We start from the raw sequence: 13,063 nt of genomic DNA on the forward strand, positions 1-13,063 counted from the left end.
TGTAACACAAAGCTCAGGGGTTCAGTTTCCTGTACCAGCCAGCTGCTAAAAAGTAAAGTAAGATAAATGCTAATCATAGTAGCACCTACCTCCTCATCTTTGTTAGGAGGATAAAATTAACTTAGAAGCATTTAGAACAGCATTTAGCAAGCAGAAAGCACTCACTGTGGTGATTATTATTGGTAATCTGTGTGCAGTTCTGTACCTGCGCTTACCTGGGCCGGGTGTGGGATGTGGCCATGGACATCTGGCACTACAGGTTCCTCTGCCACCCCACTTCCTCTGCACCCTGAACTCCTGCCCCCACCATCGCCCCATCCCTCACTCCAGACTCCCCATGGCCTCCGAGGGAGGAGGCTTCAGCAGTCCGTGCTGCCTGTCCCAGCCCCAGGAAGGGGTGCAGGCACCCAGAAAACCCAGCTGGGGTTACCGCTTCCCTCTCTGCTGCTATCTCTGTGGCTCCCCGTCTCTGGTTCTGGGTCTCTCTCTGCTCTCCCCAACTTGGTTTCCAGGAAAAAAAATGTCAGGGTCCCAAGGGTGTGTCCCGGGAGAGGACAGAGGAGGAAGTGACAGAGGCAGGACCCCCCCTCAGCCCCCACTCTCCGCCCAACCCCACCGAGTGAGGAGGAGGAGGAAGGAGAGGTCTTCATTAATGAACCTCTTAATCCTGCCATGCTGGATCTTAATGAGGTGGATGGGCCTCATTAGCACAGAGCCCTGGCATTAGCTCATTTGTCACACCCCTTGCCCGGGGCCAGGGTCCTCAGCTGGCTCTGGGGAAATTGGGGCAGGAAGTCTGGGAAACTGAGGAAGGGGCTGGAGGCCTGAACTCCGGGTCCGAGGGAGGAAGGGCTTGGGGCCTGGACGGGGAGGGGCTGGACCCTGAGTTTGAGGGGGGAGGGCTCGGGGCCCAGATCCTTCCCCCGACACGCCCCTCCCTTAAACGTCCAGCCGGGGCGCCCCGCCCCCTCCCGCCCCTCCCGTCCCGAGTCAACCCGGAGTCCCGCGGAACTGGGGACAGTCGCCCAGATTGAAGGATGGAGGAGGTGCGGGAAGGACACGCTCTCGGTGGCGGGATGGAGGCCGACGGGCCCGTGAGCCCCGAGGAGCTGCCCCCGTCGCCGCCGCCGCCGCCCTCACCGCCGTCGCCGCCGTCTCCCGCCGCCCCGGAGACCCCCGAGCTCCCCGGGCCCGAGCAGCCGTCTGAGGCCTACGCCCGGCAGCTGCTGCTGGACGAGTGGGGGCCGCCGAGCGCCGGCCTGGCGCTGCCCCCGCGCCTCACCTGGAAGCTGCTGCTCCTGCGGCGGCCGCTCTACCGCAACCTGCTGCGCTCGCCCAACCCCGAGGGTGCGCGCGGCGCGGCCCCGACAGCCGGGAGCCCACCCGGCCGCCGCCTCCGTCACTGTGCCCCGTCGCCCCGCGTCTCTCCCCCACACGCGGCGTCCCGGTCTTACCTCTGTCTCTTTCACGTCGTATCCGTTCTCGCTCTCTCCCGTCTCTATCCCTGCGTCTCTTTGTCTCACCCCGTATCTCTCTCTTCTGTGTTTCTGTCTCTTTCTCTGGGTTCCTCCGTCTCTGTCCCTCTAGGTCTGTCTCACCACGACTTCCTTTCCCTCCACCCTCCTGGTCGGGCCTGACACGGATTCCTGCCCTTTCGGTGTAGTCTTGGGGGTAGGGAGGGGGGGATGTGGAGGGGACAGCCCTGGCCTGAGGCTCCGCTCACCTGTGCATTTCAGGCATCAACATCTATCAGCCAGCACCCCCTACTGGCCCCACCCAGCAACCCCTGGAGACTCTGGGTAAGTGCCTGGGAGCTGGGCTGCTGAGGGGACAGTGGGCCTCCAGAATGGGATGTTCTGACCCTTTGCTCCTCCGCCTGCAGGCAATTTCCGTGGATGGGACATTAGAACTGAAAAGCTCCAGCAGAACCGCAGGTGGGTGGCCAGGGCCGGTGTGGCCTGTGCTTGATTCCATTCCCTGCTCCAGCCTTCCTGGCTGCTGGGCCTCTCTGGGTTAGTCATAAGAGAGACTGCTCACAACACACCCAGCACAGGGTCGGGCTAGGTCTGGCTAGCACATAGCAGGTGTTCAATAAAGAGCCGTGTTTGTTATTGTTGTTATTCTCAACCTCTCTCCCTCGGAGGGGAAGTCACTCTAGGCCACCACCTGTTCTCCACTAAACCGAGTCCTGCTTCTGCACCGTGGCTGAGATGGTGTAACAGTGTCTCAGAGTCACCCATGCCCAGGTTTGGATCCTGGCTCTGCCACTTCTTTCCTGCTGACCTTGGGCAAGTCCCACCTTGATCCTCAGTTTCCTCATCTGCAACACAGGGTTCAGAATGCATTGTCCGAGAAGGGCTCGTGGGAACTGAGACTGTAGGGTGCTGTGGGGCAGTCAGCACCCCATATGTAGTGCCCTTGTTATCACCAAGAGAGCCTAAGATCAGGATTTCCTGCTCGCTAGGGCCAGGCTGGCCTGGGAGACCCCCAAAGACCCCGAGTCCCAGACCGCAGCTCTCCTGCCCCTCTTTTTGGCAGCTGGACAGTGAAGCAGCAGTGTGTGGATCTCCTGGCCGAGGGCCTGTGGGAGGAGCTGCTGGACGATGAGCAGCCTGACATCACCGTCATGGACTGGTGCGTGCCCTGCCCTGCCACCTTGACCCCTTGACTGCACAGGGCACCCCAGAGCACATGCCTCACCCTGAGTTTCCCTTTGCTCTTGAGCTCCCCAAGACCCTCTTGGTGACATCGGGTCAAGCCCTGCCCACCTCCCCGGCCCCTTCTGAGTCTTTCTGCTTTTGGAAAGTGCCAGGCCTCTTGCATCTTTGGGATTGCTGAGGCTGTTCCTTCTTTCTTGGATGCCTATAGCCCTCTAGTCTCAAGACTAATTCTTCTTTATCCTTTAGAAGTCAGTTGCACATGGCCCCACCAGGAAGTCTCCCCTGGCCACGCCCCAGCGGGGGCAGATGCATTTGCTCCTGTGCCTGTGTCTCCCCATCCCCGCCCCAACCCCTCTGCCCGTGCCTCATCCATCCCCGCCCCGACCCCTCCGCCCATGCCTCATCCATCCCAACCTGACCCCTCCGCCCGTGCCTCATCCATCCCAGCTCTGACCATACCTGCCTGTTACTGCCTGTTGACATGTCTGCCTCCTTCACTTCACATGAGGGCAGGGTGTGGGGCTGTCTTGGTCACTGCTGTTCCCCAGCACCACCCAGTCCAGGGCTATGCACAGAGTGGGTGCCAGTGAGTGTGTGTGGAATGGGGCCAGGGGTTGGGATAGGGGCATTAGGACTGCAATGGCACCTGAAGGAGTGGACACCACCCCCAGGTACGAGGACAGCCGGCTGGACACATGCGTCTATGAGCTGCATGTCTGGCTGCTGGCAGCTGACCGCCGCACTGTCATCGCACAGCATCACGTGGCCCCCCGGACCTCTGGGAGAGGTCCCCCTGGCCACTGGGTCCAGGTGAGACTATGCCCAAGCCCCCATGCCTAGATGCATGTTCTTGTCCCAAGACCTCACAGAGGGAGGAGGGGTCATGAGACAGAGGGAGGAGGGGAGGAGAGCAGGTTCGCGGGACCCTAGTAAGGACTCCTTCCTAACCCTGTGCTGCCACAGGTGTCCCACGTATTCCGCCAGTATGGCCCTGGCGTACGCTTCGTCCACTTCCTGCACAAGATTAAGAACCGCCTGGAGCCCAGGGGGGTGCGGCGGACAAGGGTGACTGACTCCTCTGTGTCTGTGCAGTTCAGGGAGTGACTGGCTGACTCCATGCCTGTCCTGAAGCCTTGTCTCATGTACCCACCCCTTGACACCTCCCTGAGCCCTTAGCACCTCTGACTCCATAGCATCTCCCTGACCCTTAGAGTCCCCACCCTTAGACCTCCCTGGCCCTCAGCACCACTTCACTCTCTTCATGACCCCCCAGCACCTCCTTGATTGCTTTCCACCCTCTCAACCCTTAACCTGCCCGGCCCTTGGCCTCTCATTTGACATCTTCGAGCATCTTCGAATGGCTGACTCTGACATTTCACCTGCACTCTCTGAGCTCTGTGAGGGCAGGGGCCACCCCTTCCAAATGCAGTGCTTGGCAGAAAGTAGGTGCCCAGCAGATCTTTGTCGAGCGAATGAATAAGGACATGTGCCCAGGGGTGCCGAGTGCTTCCCTGGCCTTTGCTCCCTAGAACTTCACTCAGTTCACATCCCATTCTCATAACCTTGAATCCTTGATCCGCTGGCACTTTCACAACTGCTGGACCCTGGCACTGACCGTGACCTCTGACCTCTTCACACATCTTCAGCCTATGGCCTCTTAGCATCTCCACTTACCTCTTCTCCCTTCTCTCAATTCTCAGATTCTCCCTGATTTCCCCTGCTCCCTCCAACCATTCCCAGTTGTCATTCCCCCAGAGATGTCCCCAGACATCTCCTCCCAGGACCCTTTGTGTCTTTTTTCCAGCTACCCCAGAGCCCTCAAACCCAGGTATCCATCAAGATCCATCATTCCTGGGGAGGTGGGGACACAGACTGTAACCTGAACAGAGATATACAAAGTTGAACTAAAGTGTCCTCCATGTGTTGGGGAGGCGGGATTAAAAGTAACCACTCCTAAATCCTGGGCTCCAGCCAGATCACTCAACAGACCCTGGCCCAAGATTGGGGCAGGGTCCTAGAAGGCCCCCTGCCATCCCACACCTGAATCATGAGGGGTCTGGAGAGCCCTGGGAGGCCAGAACAGCTCAGGGAAAGGCTATTTACCAAGAAGTGTGGGGAAGCATCTCAATTTTTAACAATCAGCCAGCAGGACCCTTGCGTACCACACACGTCCTTTCTGTGGGTGTGTGTCTGTGCATGCCTCAATCAATGCCAGTGAATTTAGAATCGATGGATATGTCCCCATCCACAGCATTGCCCCGGGTTTGGGCTAACGCAGGCTTGACCACCCTGCTCTCTCCCCCATCCCTGTGAGGACTTGGGTCCCAAGCACAAGCAGATGGCATACAGGAATAACTTCTCAAGAGCTGTATTGCAGGGAAGGCAGGGTGGGGAGCCGGCAGAAAGCTCTCTCCTCTTGGGTCTTGGGACCTGCAGCAGACCCTAGGGACAAGCCAGGTGAGGGGGCTCAGCACTGCATGGGGTTGCAGATGAGGGGCCTCCAAGGCATCAGGAGCACCTGAAACACACTAAAAATTCTCACTGGGGGATGCCAGGGGCACAGAGATCCAAGGTGTGGAGAGTTCTAGAAGCCTGAGATGGGTTAAGAGGCTGGGGAGTCTGAGTCTGAAGCTCAAAATTCAGGAGCTAGGGGTCCTGGCCTGGGAGAGTTTCAGGCTGGGGGCTCTTGGTGCTCTTGGGGGGAGGGGCAGGTTTGGCAGGGCACCACAGCTGGATCTAGGGTCCCAGGTCTGTGAGCTTGGGTATGTGAGTGCAGGGTGGGCTCAGCAATTGCAGGGCTGGGTCTGGGGGCTCTGGGACTGGTTTTAGGAGCTGAGGCTGATCTAGAGGGTCCAGGTGGATGGAGAGCATGAGGGTGAGACTGGCTGTTCCTGGAATTGGGTCTGGGATCTTGAGGTCTGGGTCAGTTTTAGCATCTCGGAGTCCCAGAGTTGGGTTTGGGAGCTTTCAGATCTGATGTTCTGGGGAGGGGTGCGGGGCTGGCTTTGGTTCTGGGGGCTCCGTGGTGAGAGAGTTGATGAGCTCCTCTTCCCCAGGTAGTGGGAAGTGCAGCTGTGGGTAGGTGTGCAGGTGGGGGATTCAGGAAGGGGTGGGGGAGAGCTCCAAAAGGCTGTGGCTGAGACATCCAAGGGGCATGGGTTTCGGGGTGGACGACTGGGGGTGAGGAGGAGGACCTGGCTTGGATGTGGACTCTGAGATGGGGGACTCTGGGACTTGTTCTAGAGAGGTTTGATTCTTCCAGTTTGAGTCTGGGGCTCAGGGGTCTAGACAAGCCTCTTTCCTTGGGTGGTGGGTCTGGGGGGTTGTGATGGAGGCAGGGCTGTGGCCTGGGAGCTGGGGTCAGCCTGGAGGGTGGGCAGGCGCCTGCAATAGAGCACGGAGATAGCGTTGGGCCAGTGGCGGAAGATGCCCCAGTGATACTCCTTGAGGCACCGGCCATGAACTTGTGCATCTTGCCAGCCTTGCCATATTGGGACCACATGGTGAGTTTGCAGCGCTGGCCCACCACGAGGAAGGAGGCCTTGTTTGCCCCATTGGAAGGCAGGAAGGGCAGGTCAGTGTCTGGCTTCAATGACAGCTCGGCGCCCCTACAGCAGTTCTGGTAGTAGTGGTGGTTCCTGTCACAGAGCTTGGTGCGTGTGCGCGTCCCTTTGGAATCCTTGAGGTCGGCAGGTGCCCGGCAGGCACCTCGGGCACCTAGGACGGCCGTCAGGGCCAGGGCCAGCAGCAGGGGGCACAGCGGGGACATGTTGACACTGCAGGTCCATGGCCCGTGAACTTTTATGCCCTTAGCCAGTGGGAAGGAAGAGGCTGCGAAATAAGGGCCCCAGGAGGGAAGAGGAGGGGATACCCTCCCCTGGGAGCCGAGAGACCTTCCTAGCCTAGGTCAGAAACCCACAACCAGTGAATACAAGGTGTATATATTTGTATAAAACTTAGCACCTTAAGATTTTTTGTAGCAAACAACATCATAAAGAAAGTCAATAGACAGGACTTAACGACAAGTCATTTGTAATACAGAGCAGGTGGCATAGAGTTAATAGATTTAAGTAGGAAGAGCTCTTAAAAATTGACAAGGAATGGAACAACCCCCTTTCTAAATAAGGAGAGGCTGAGGAGAAAAGGAGGGGATGCTGGGGCCTCCAAGCTGGGCACGTCCCCTCCTTGGGAGGCAGGACCTTGGCAAAGGAGAAGCTGGCAATAAGGAGAGAGGCACTGGAGGGGAAGGGAGAGGCAGAGAAGGAGATGGGAGGGAGCCCCACCCCCCAACCTCACCCCTGCTCAGGTCCTGGAGATCTTCCTAACCAAGGCTGGAAACCCAGAATCTGTTAAATACCAGATAAATGGGGGCTGGCCATTTAGCTCAGTTGGTTAGAGCTTGGTGCTGCTAACACCAAGGTCCAGGGTTCAATCCCTGTACCAAAAAAAAAAGGAAAGATAAATGTATTTGCATAAAACCTAAAAACCTTTGCAAGACAATGATCAAAAGACTTGGAGAAAATTTTGCCACACTCCAGACAGCATAGAGTTAATAGCTATAATCTCTCTCTCTATATATATATTTTTGGTGGCTGGCTAGTATGGGGATCTGAACCCTTGACCTTGGTGTTATCAGCACCACACTGTAACCCAAGTGAGCTAACTGGCAGCCCTGTAGCTATCATATATAAAGAGTGTTTACAGATTGACAAGAAGAAATCAACCCCCCCCACACACATACACATATAAAAGTCAGGCCTAGGGTGATGAGGGGGAGGGAAGAGAAGGCTGCCATGTTCACCCCAATCCCCAGGAGCCAGGAGACTTTCTTAACCAAAGTTGGAAATCTTGAATCTATAAAATAAATGGTAACCTATTGAGCTGTTACGAAACTTAAAAGCTTTGTATGGCAAAAAGCAAAACAAAACAAACAAAAAAACTCTTCTAGGGAAAAAAATAGAGTCAGTTCATATCATACACAATGAGTGCTTACCAATCAGCAAGCAGAACTGAAACAAGCCAAAGGAAAAATTAAGGAGTGGCGCAGGAAGGGGAGCGAGGTGGGACCCCAGGGCTGGACAGGGACCCAGGCATCTGGGAGCCTGGCCAAGGCCCTTCAGGGGCTCTTTGGAGCTTCCAGTCTCCTGCCAGGTAAGAACAGGGTCAAGAGAGTGATGTGCTGATCAGACAGACGAGTTCTGTGGCTCTGTGGGTGAGTACAAAGCTTCAGTTTCCTCATCTGTAGAATGGGTAGTATTTCTTCCTACACCCTAGGATTGTTGTGAAGATTACAAGGGATGACAGAATGTGGGTTAGGAGAACAACCTATGGAGCCAGATTGCTTGAGTCCAAATCCCTGCTCCTCCATGAACCTGTGCACGCGATCGCACCTCAAGACAATACCATCAATGCAGACACTTATACCCCAGGATGCTGGTATCAGGAGTAAATGGATTAATCCATATAACAGCACTCAGAGTAGAGACAGGCCCTTGCTAAGTGCCATAAGAGCACTTGCTATCATCATTATTATGAAAACCCTTAGTGCGGTGCCTGGCACATAGTAACGGCTCAGTAAACGTGTACCATCATGACAACACGACATCAACAATTGGCTGTTACTGGTGCTTACTGAGCTACCCTGCGCCCTGCTGGGTTCCCTCAGATGCTGTGTCTTCCACCTTGGGCAGGGTCATGCTCTTATTAAAAGCCAAAGGCTGGAAACACTTGGAAGTGGGTTCACATATGGACCCTGCCACTTGCTTGCTGAGTGACCTTGAGCAAGTGAACTTGTCTCTCTGAGCTTCAGTTTCCTCCTACCTTCAAAAGGGTGATGGAAAATGAGCTTGCTACATACAGTAATTTGTAACTAACATAAAACATTATGAACAACCCATATAATTGTTATTCATAAACACAATATAAATAATTAACACATAATGGTGTGTAAATACAACAGTATAAATATAAATATATGAAGCACAAAGGACAGTGCCCAGCACTTGGTAGGTGCTCAGTAAGTGACAGCTGTTCTTATTATTATCATAATGATTCTGAGACCCTTGCTCTTGGCCTGGCCCTGCCCCAGACCACACCTGGATCCTTCCCCCTCCTTTCCTCCTGTGACCCCATGAAATCTAATCTCCAGCCACTAACTTCCCAGAGGGCCTTCTTTACCACAGGGACACAGAGCTCTCACCCCCCGGCTCTGCAAGGGCCCCAGATACAGGGATGGAGAGTGTAAAATAGTCACCTAGAGCCCCACCCATCCAGGAGAGCCAGGAGTCTGAGACACATGTAGCAACATGGGCGGGGAGATCCTGATAGGGAGACAGACCCAGGGACAAGAACGCAGGACCCACTGGGGCACAGCACACAGCCAGCATCAGACCCACAGAGACCAGGGCATAGGTACAGCATTGCCAATCCAGGGACACACACATGGGCAGGGGAGTAGGGACACCCCTGGACACAGTCAGCCACTGATGGCCACTGATTCTCACTAGTGAGGAACTGCACACATTGCGTGTAGACACATGCTTGGTACACAGTCCCGGAGAAACAGTCACGGACACCCCTGTCCTGCAATGGAATTGCACAGCCACCTTCACAAACAAGTCCCCAATCCTCCACCGCTCCCGCCTTACACCGTATGAAATTTCACATGTGCAAAATCTCACACACATCTGACATGCTCGTGTGAGCACACGTGTGGCACAGGAGTGCGGCTTCCTTACCCGAAAACAATTTCCTCACTGTTTATTAGCACTAACTGGACAAACAGAAAAATAAACATCTCCTTATTACACAATTTTTTAAAAAATCAAAGAATGTCCTGCCCTTGAAGAACACACGAGCCCTTGAGAAAAGCCAGACTGTAAATCAATAATTCGAACACGATGTGAAAGGAGTTACGACAGGGGCATTGCAAAGGACTCTGGGAATGCAGAGAGAAGAATGACAGGCTTTTTAAAAATATCCACTGATATATTTTGATTCGTATAGCAAGAAATCCTCTTTTCAGATATCACAACCTTGATGTGACATTTTCCAGCAAACAATAAAAAAAAGATGATCGCCATACACATAAAATTGCCACTAGAAGAAAAAAAGAAAGTATTTGTCTCAATCAGGGTGGTACTTGAACATAAACATTATAGGTGGCACATAATTTAAATGAAAATAGTGAGTACATTGCATAAATACAGGAAAATATTCAGATCAGTAAGTTCGTTGACATTAGGTCATCAGAATGCATTACAATTGTGTAACAATGTCACAGAATGGGATTATTTCCATAGTATGACCCCAAAGGATCCACGAACTGTGTGTTTTGGAAACAGCAGTTTTCAAAGTGTGCTCCCTGGATCAACAGCATCAGCATCCTCTGGAATTTGCTAGAAGTTCAAATTCTTAGCCCTGCCTCAGCACTACCGAATCAGAAGCCCTGGGGGAGGGGTGGGGGGTGGGTGCAGGTACAATCTGAGTTTTAACAAGTCCTTCTGGTGACTCTGATGCAGGCTTTAGTCTAAGGCTGAAGTCACTGTTTGTTTATTACATCTGTAGTTTTCTGTATTGATACCTCAATTTGCTCAGCTTCTTTAAAAGTATATTTCAACACCATGGTCCAGGGTTCCATCCCTGCACTGGTCCGCCACCAAAAAAAAACAAAAACAAAAAACAAACAAGCTAAAGCAAAAATACATACATACGTACGTACATACATAAGAGTACATTTCATGTCAAATATTTCCATTAACAATTAGAACACGAAACACCTCTTGGAGTCCCATGGATGGCCTCATAAGAGTGCCTAGAACCCAAACGCCCGGAATGAACTTGAATCTTCTCCAACACAGACAAAGGATCAGTCTCATTTAGCTTCAGGACATGCCTGACGTCCATTTTTCAGATACACCTGCTGCAGGTGCCTTTTCTGGAAGGTTCCCTGGGTCTCACAGCCCCCTTTTGGCCTAAACCAGAGCTCGGCAACCTTTAAGGTGCCGCGAATCACCTGTAGGGAGGAGTGGGGCTGGGAGGGTCCTGCCGAGCTACAGATTCCCGTTCAGCAGATGTGGAGTTGGACTTCGGTTCTACCTTTCCTACAAGTTCCCAGGTGATGCCAGGCTGCTGCGGGCCACTGTTTGAGTGGAGCGGGTCTCTGCAGGCTGACAATCCCCGCTGAGACAGATAAAGCAAAAACACATCCCGAATGTGGAACCTGCCACCAGGAGGGGGGCGGGAATAGGGGCGAGCAAGGCCAGGGCGATGCAGGGAAGGGGTTGGGACTGAAAGAGAGAAACTCAGACGAAATTCGGAACGAAACCTGTGCAGGAAGATGAGTCCCAAACTCCTCAGGGCTGGAGAAGCTTTGGCCCAAGGGCTCCTGCGGGTGGGCGGTGGAAACGCTAAGCCAAGCCCGGGGAGGGGGCCGGGTTTCGCTGGTAGCAGGATCCGGGGAGGGGGAGCCCGGAAGCGGTCGCGAGGGGACGCCATAGCACAGGAGTTGAGCACGCCGGTTCTGGAGTCCTGGAGCCCAGGTTCAAATCCTCCCTCTGCAGTTTACCTGCTGTGTGAGCTTGGACAGTTACTCACCCTCTCCAAGCTTTAGTTTTCCTCATGTATGAAGTGGACATAATGCACACGAAAACTGGTTACACCTTGAAGTTCTGAGATCTGTAGGGAGGTTTCCTTTTTTTATTGTTTATGTATCAGTCATTGGTACATTCTCTGTTTTTTTCTTTATTGGTTTTGAATTATAGTTGCAACACTTTTTTTTTTTTTTTTAAAAGATGACCGGTAAGGGGATCTTAACCCTTGGCTTGGTGTTGTCAGCACCACGCTCAGCCAATGAGCCACGGGCCGGCCCCAAATCGCAACACTTTTATTAGTCCTTTCAAATTACCAAAGATAATCAACACTTGGCTTTGTGGATCTTCTCTATTTTTTATTTGTGGGTTGTTGTTGTTTTTCTTTAATTTGATTTTATTTCATTAGTAATAAGTAGCATTAGCTTCTATTGTGCATTTGGTTTTTATTATTTCTTTCATTCTACTTGCTTTGAGTTTATTCTGTTCTTTTTCTAACATTTGAGATAGATGTTTGGCTTGTTTATTTCCAGCCTTTTTTCTTTTCCCACATTTTTATTTAAGTCTTTATGCTTCCTTTGTAGGATTGTTGTGTCGCTTATATAAGATTCAGAAAAATATATATATGCTGAGATTATTTCAGGCACATGGAAAGTGCTCAGTATGTTTACCAATGTTTGTGTTGGTTTTGATTATTATTAATCAGGGGCCTTAAAGACAAAGATTCAGGGGAGGAAGCCTGGATCGATTATGTTTCGTTTTCTATTGCTGCCATAGCAAACGATTACAAACTTAGTGGTGTAAACCAACACAAATTATCTTACAGTTCTGGAGATCAGAAGTCCAAAATGGGTCTCACTGGGCTAAAATCAATGTATCGCCAGGGCTGTGTTCCTTCTGGAGGCTGTAGGGGAGAATCTGTTTCCTTGCATTTTCCAGCTTCTAGAAGCCACTTTCCTTCCCTGGCTTGTGACTCCTTCCTTCCTAGTTAAAGCCAGCAAGATAGCATCTTTAAATCTCTCTCTATTTCCTCCTCTCTGCTTGCTTTCCACTTTAAAGGATCCTTGCAATTACTTTGGACCGACCCAGATAATCCAGGATAATTCCCTTATTTTAAAATTAGCCAATTAGCACCTTTAATTCCACCTGCAACCTTAACGCCCCATTGCCATGTAATATAACATATTTACGGGTTCTGGGGACATCTCCAGAGGGCCATTATTCTGCCCACAAATTAGTATATATTTGGTTTTACTGCAATGAGGAGTATTCTTCTGTTTCATATGAAGAGAGGTTGTCTGGGGCTGCACAGTGTCGAGGCCCAGGCTTCTTCTATCTTGTTGCCCCATTATCAATATGTGGCTTCCTCTTCATGGTCCAAGATGACTGCTTGAGATCCGTCCTTTACATCTGTGTCCCAGTAACATGTGGAGGAGGAAGGGAGGGAGAGAGGGAAGAAAAGATGGAGCTGCCATTTACTGAGATGAGAAAGATTGTGAAGGGAGCAGATTAGGGCAGGTACAAGCAGGAGTTACGTTTTGTACATGATAACTTTGAGGAGCCCATTAGACACCCAGTTAAATTGTTCAGTAGTCAGTTTGATGTGTAAGCCTGGAGTTCAGGGGTGAGGTCTGATGATCTAAACGTGGAATTTGTATCACTCAGCTTTTGCTGTGCCATAAACAGCCACAAAAATCTCATAAACACAGCACTAAGCACTTACCTCAGGCACCTGCAGGTCATCTGGGGTGGCCAATTTGGGCTGGGCTCAGCTGGAGGGCTCTGCTTCACACTGTGGGTCTGGCTGGCGCTGGC

At 52.3% G+C, this 13,063-nt stretch overlaps 2 protein-coding genes across 2 annotated transcripts; one reads left to right on the forward strand and one right to left on the reverse strand.

Annotated features, from left to right (window-relative positions):
* Nucleotides 1-1,037: 1,037 nt before the first annotated feature.
* Nucleotides 1,038-3,992, forward strand: NCCRP1 (NCCRP1, F-box associated domain containing). Its single transcript, XM_063113176.1, has 6 exons — nt 1,038-1,347; nt 1,737-1,799; nt 1,883-1,934; nt 2,539-2,634; nt 3,332-3,470; nt 3,624-3,992. The coding sequence occupies exons 1-6, from the start codon at nt 1,038-1,040 to the stop codon at nt 3,762-3,764; spliced, it is 801 nt and encodes a 266-aa protein (XP_062969246.1). The 3' UTR covers nt 3,765-3,992.
* A 1,952-nt stretch (nt 3,993-5,944) lies between these two features.
* Nucleotides 5,945-6,429, reverse strand: SYCN (syncollin). The gene is given in 2 exon segments (XM_063109888.1): nt 5,945-6,111; nt 6,114-6,429. Coding segments are annotated over 2 exon segments (483 nt in total).
* Between the last annotated feature and the right edge of the window lie 6,634 nt (nt 6,430-13,063).

The sequence above is a fragment of the Cynocephalus volans genome, chromosome 10, assembly GCF_027409185.1.
Source record: "Cynocephalus volans isolate mCynVol1 chromosome 10, mCynVol1.pri, whole genome shotgun sequence".
NCBI lineage: Eukaryota > Metazoa > Chordata > Mammalia > Dermoptera > Cynocephalidae > Cynocephalus > Cynocephalus volans.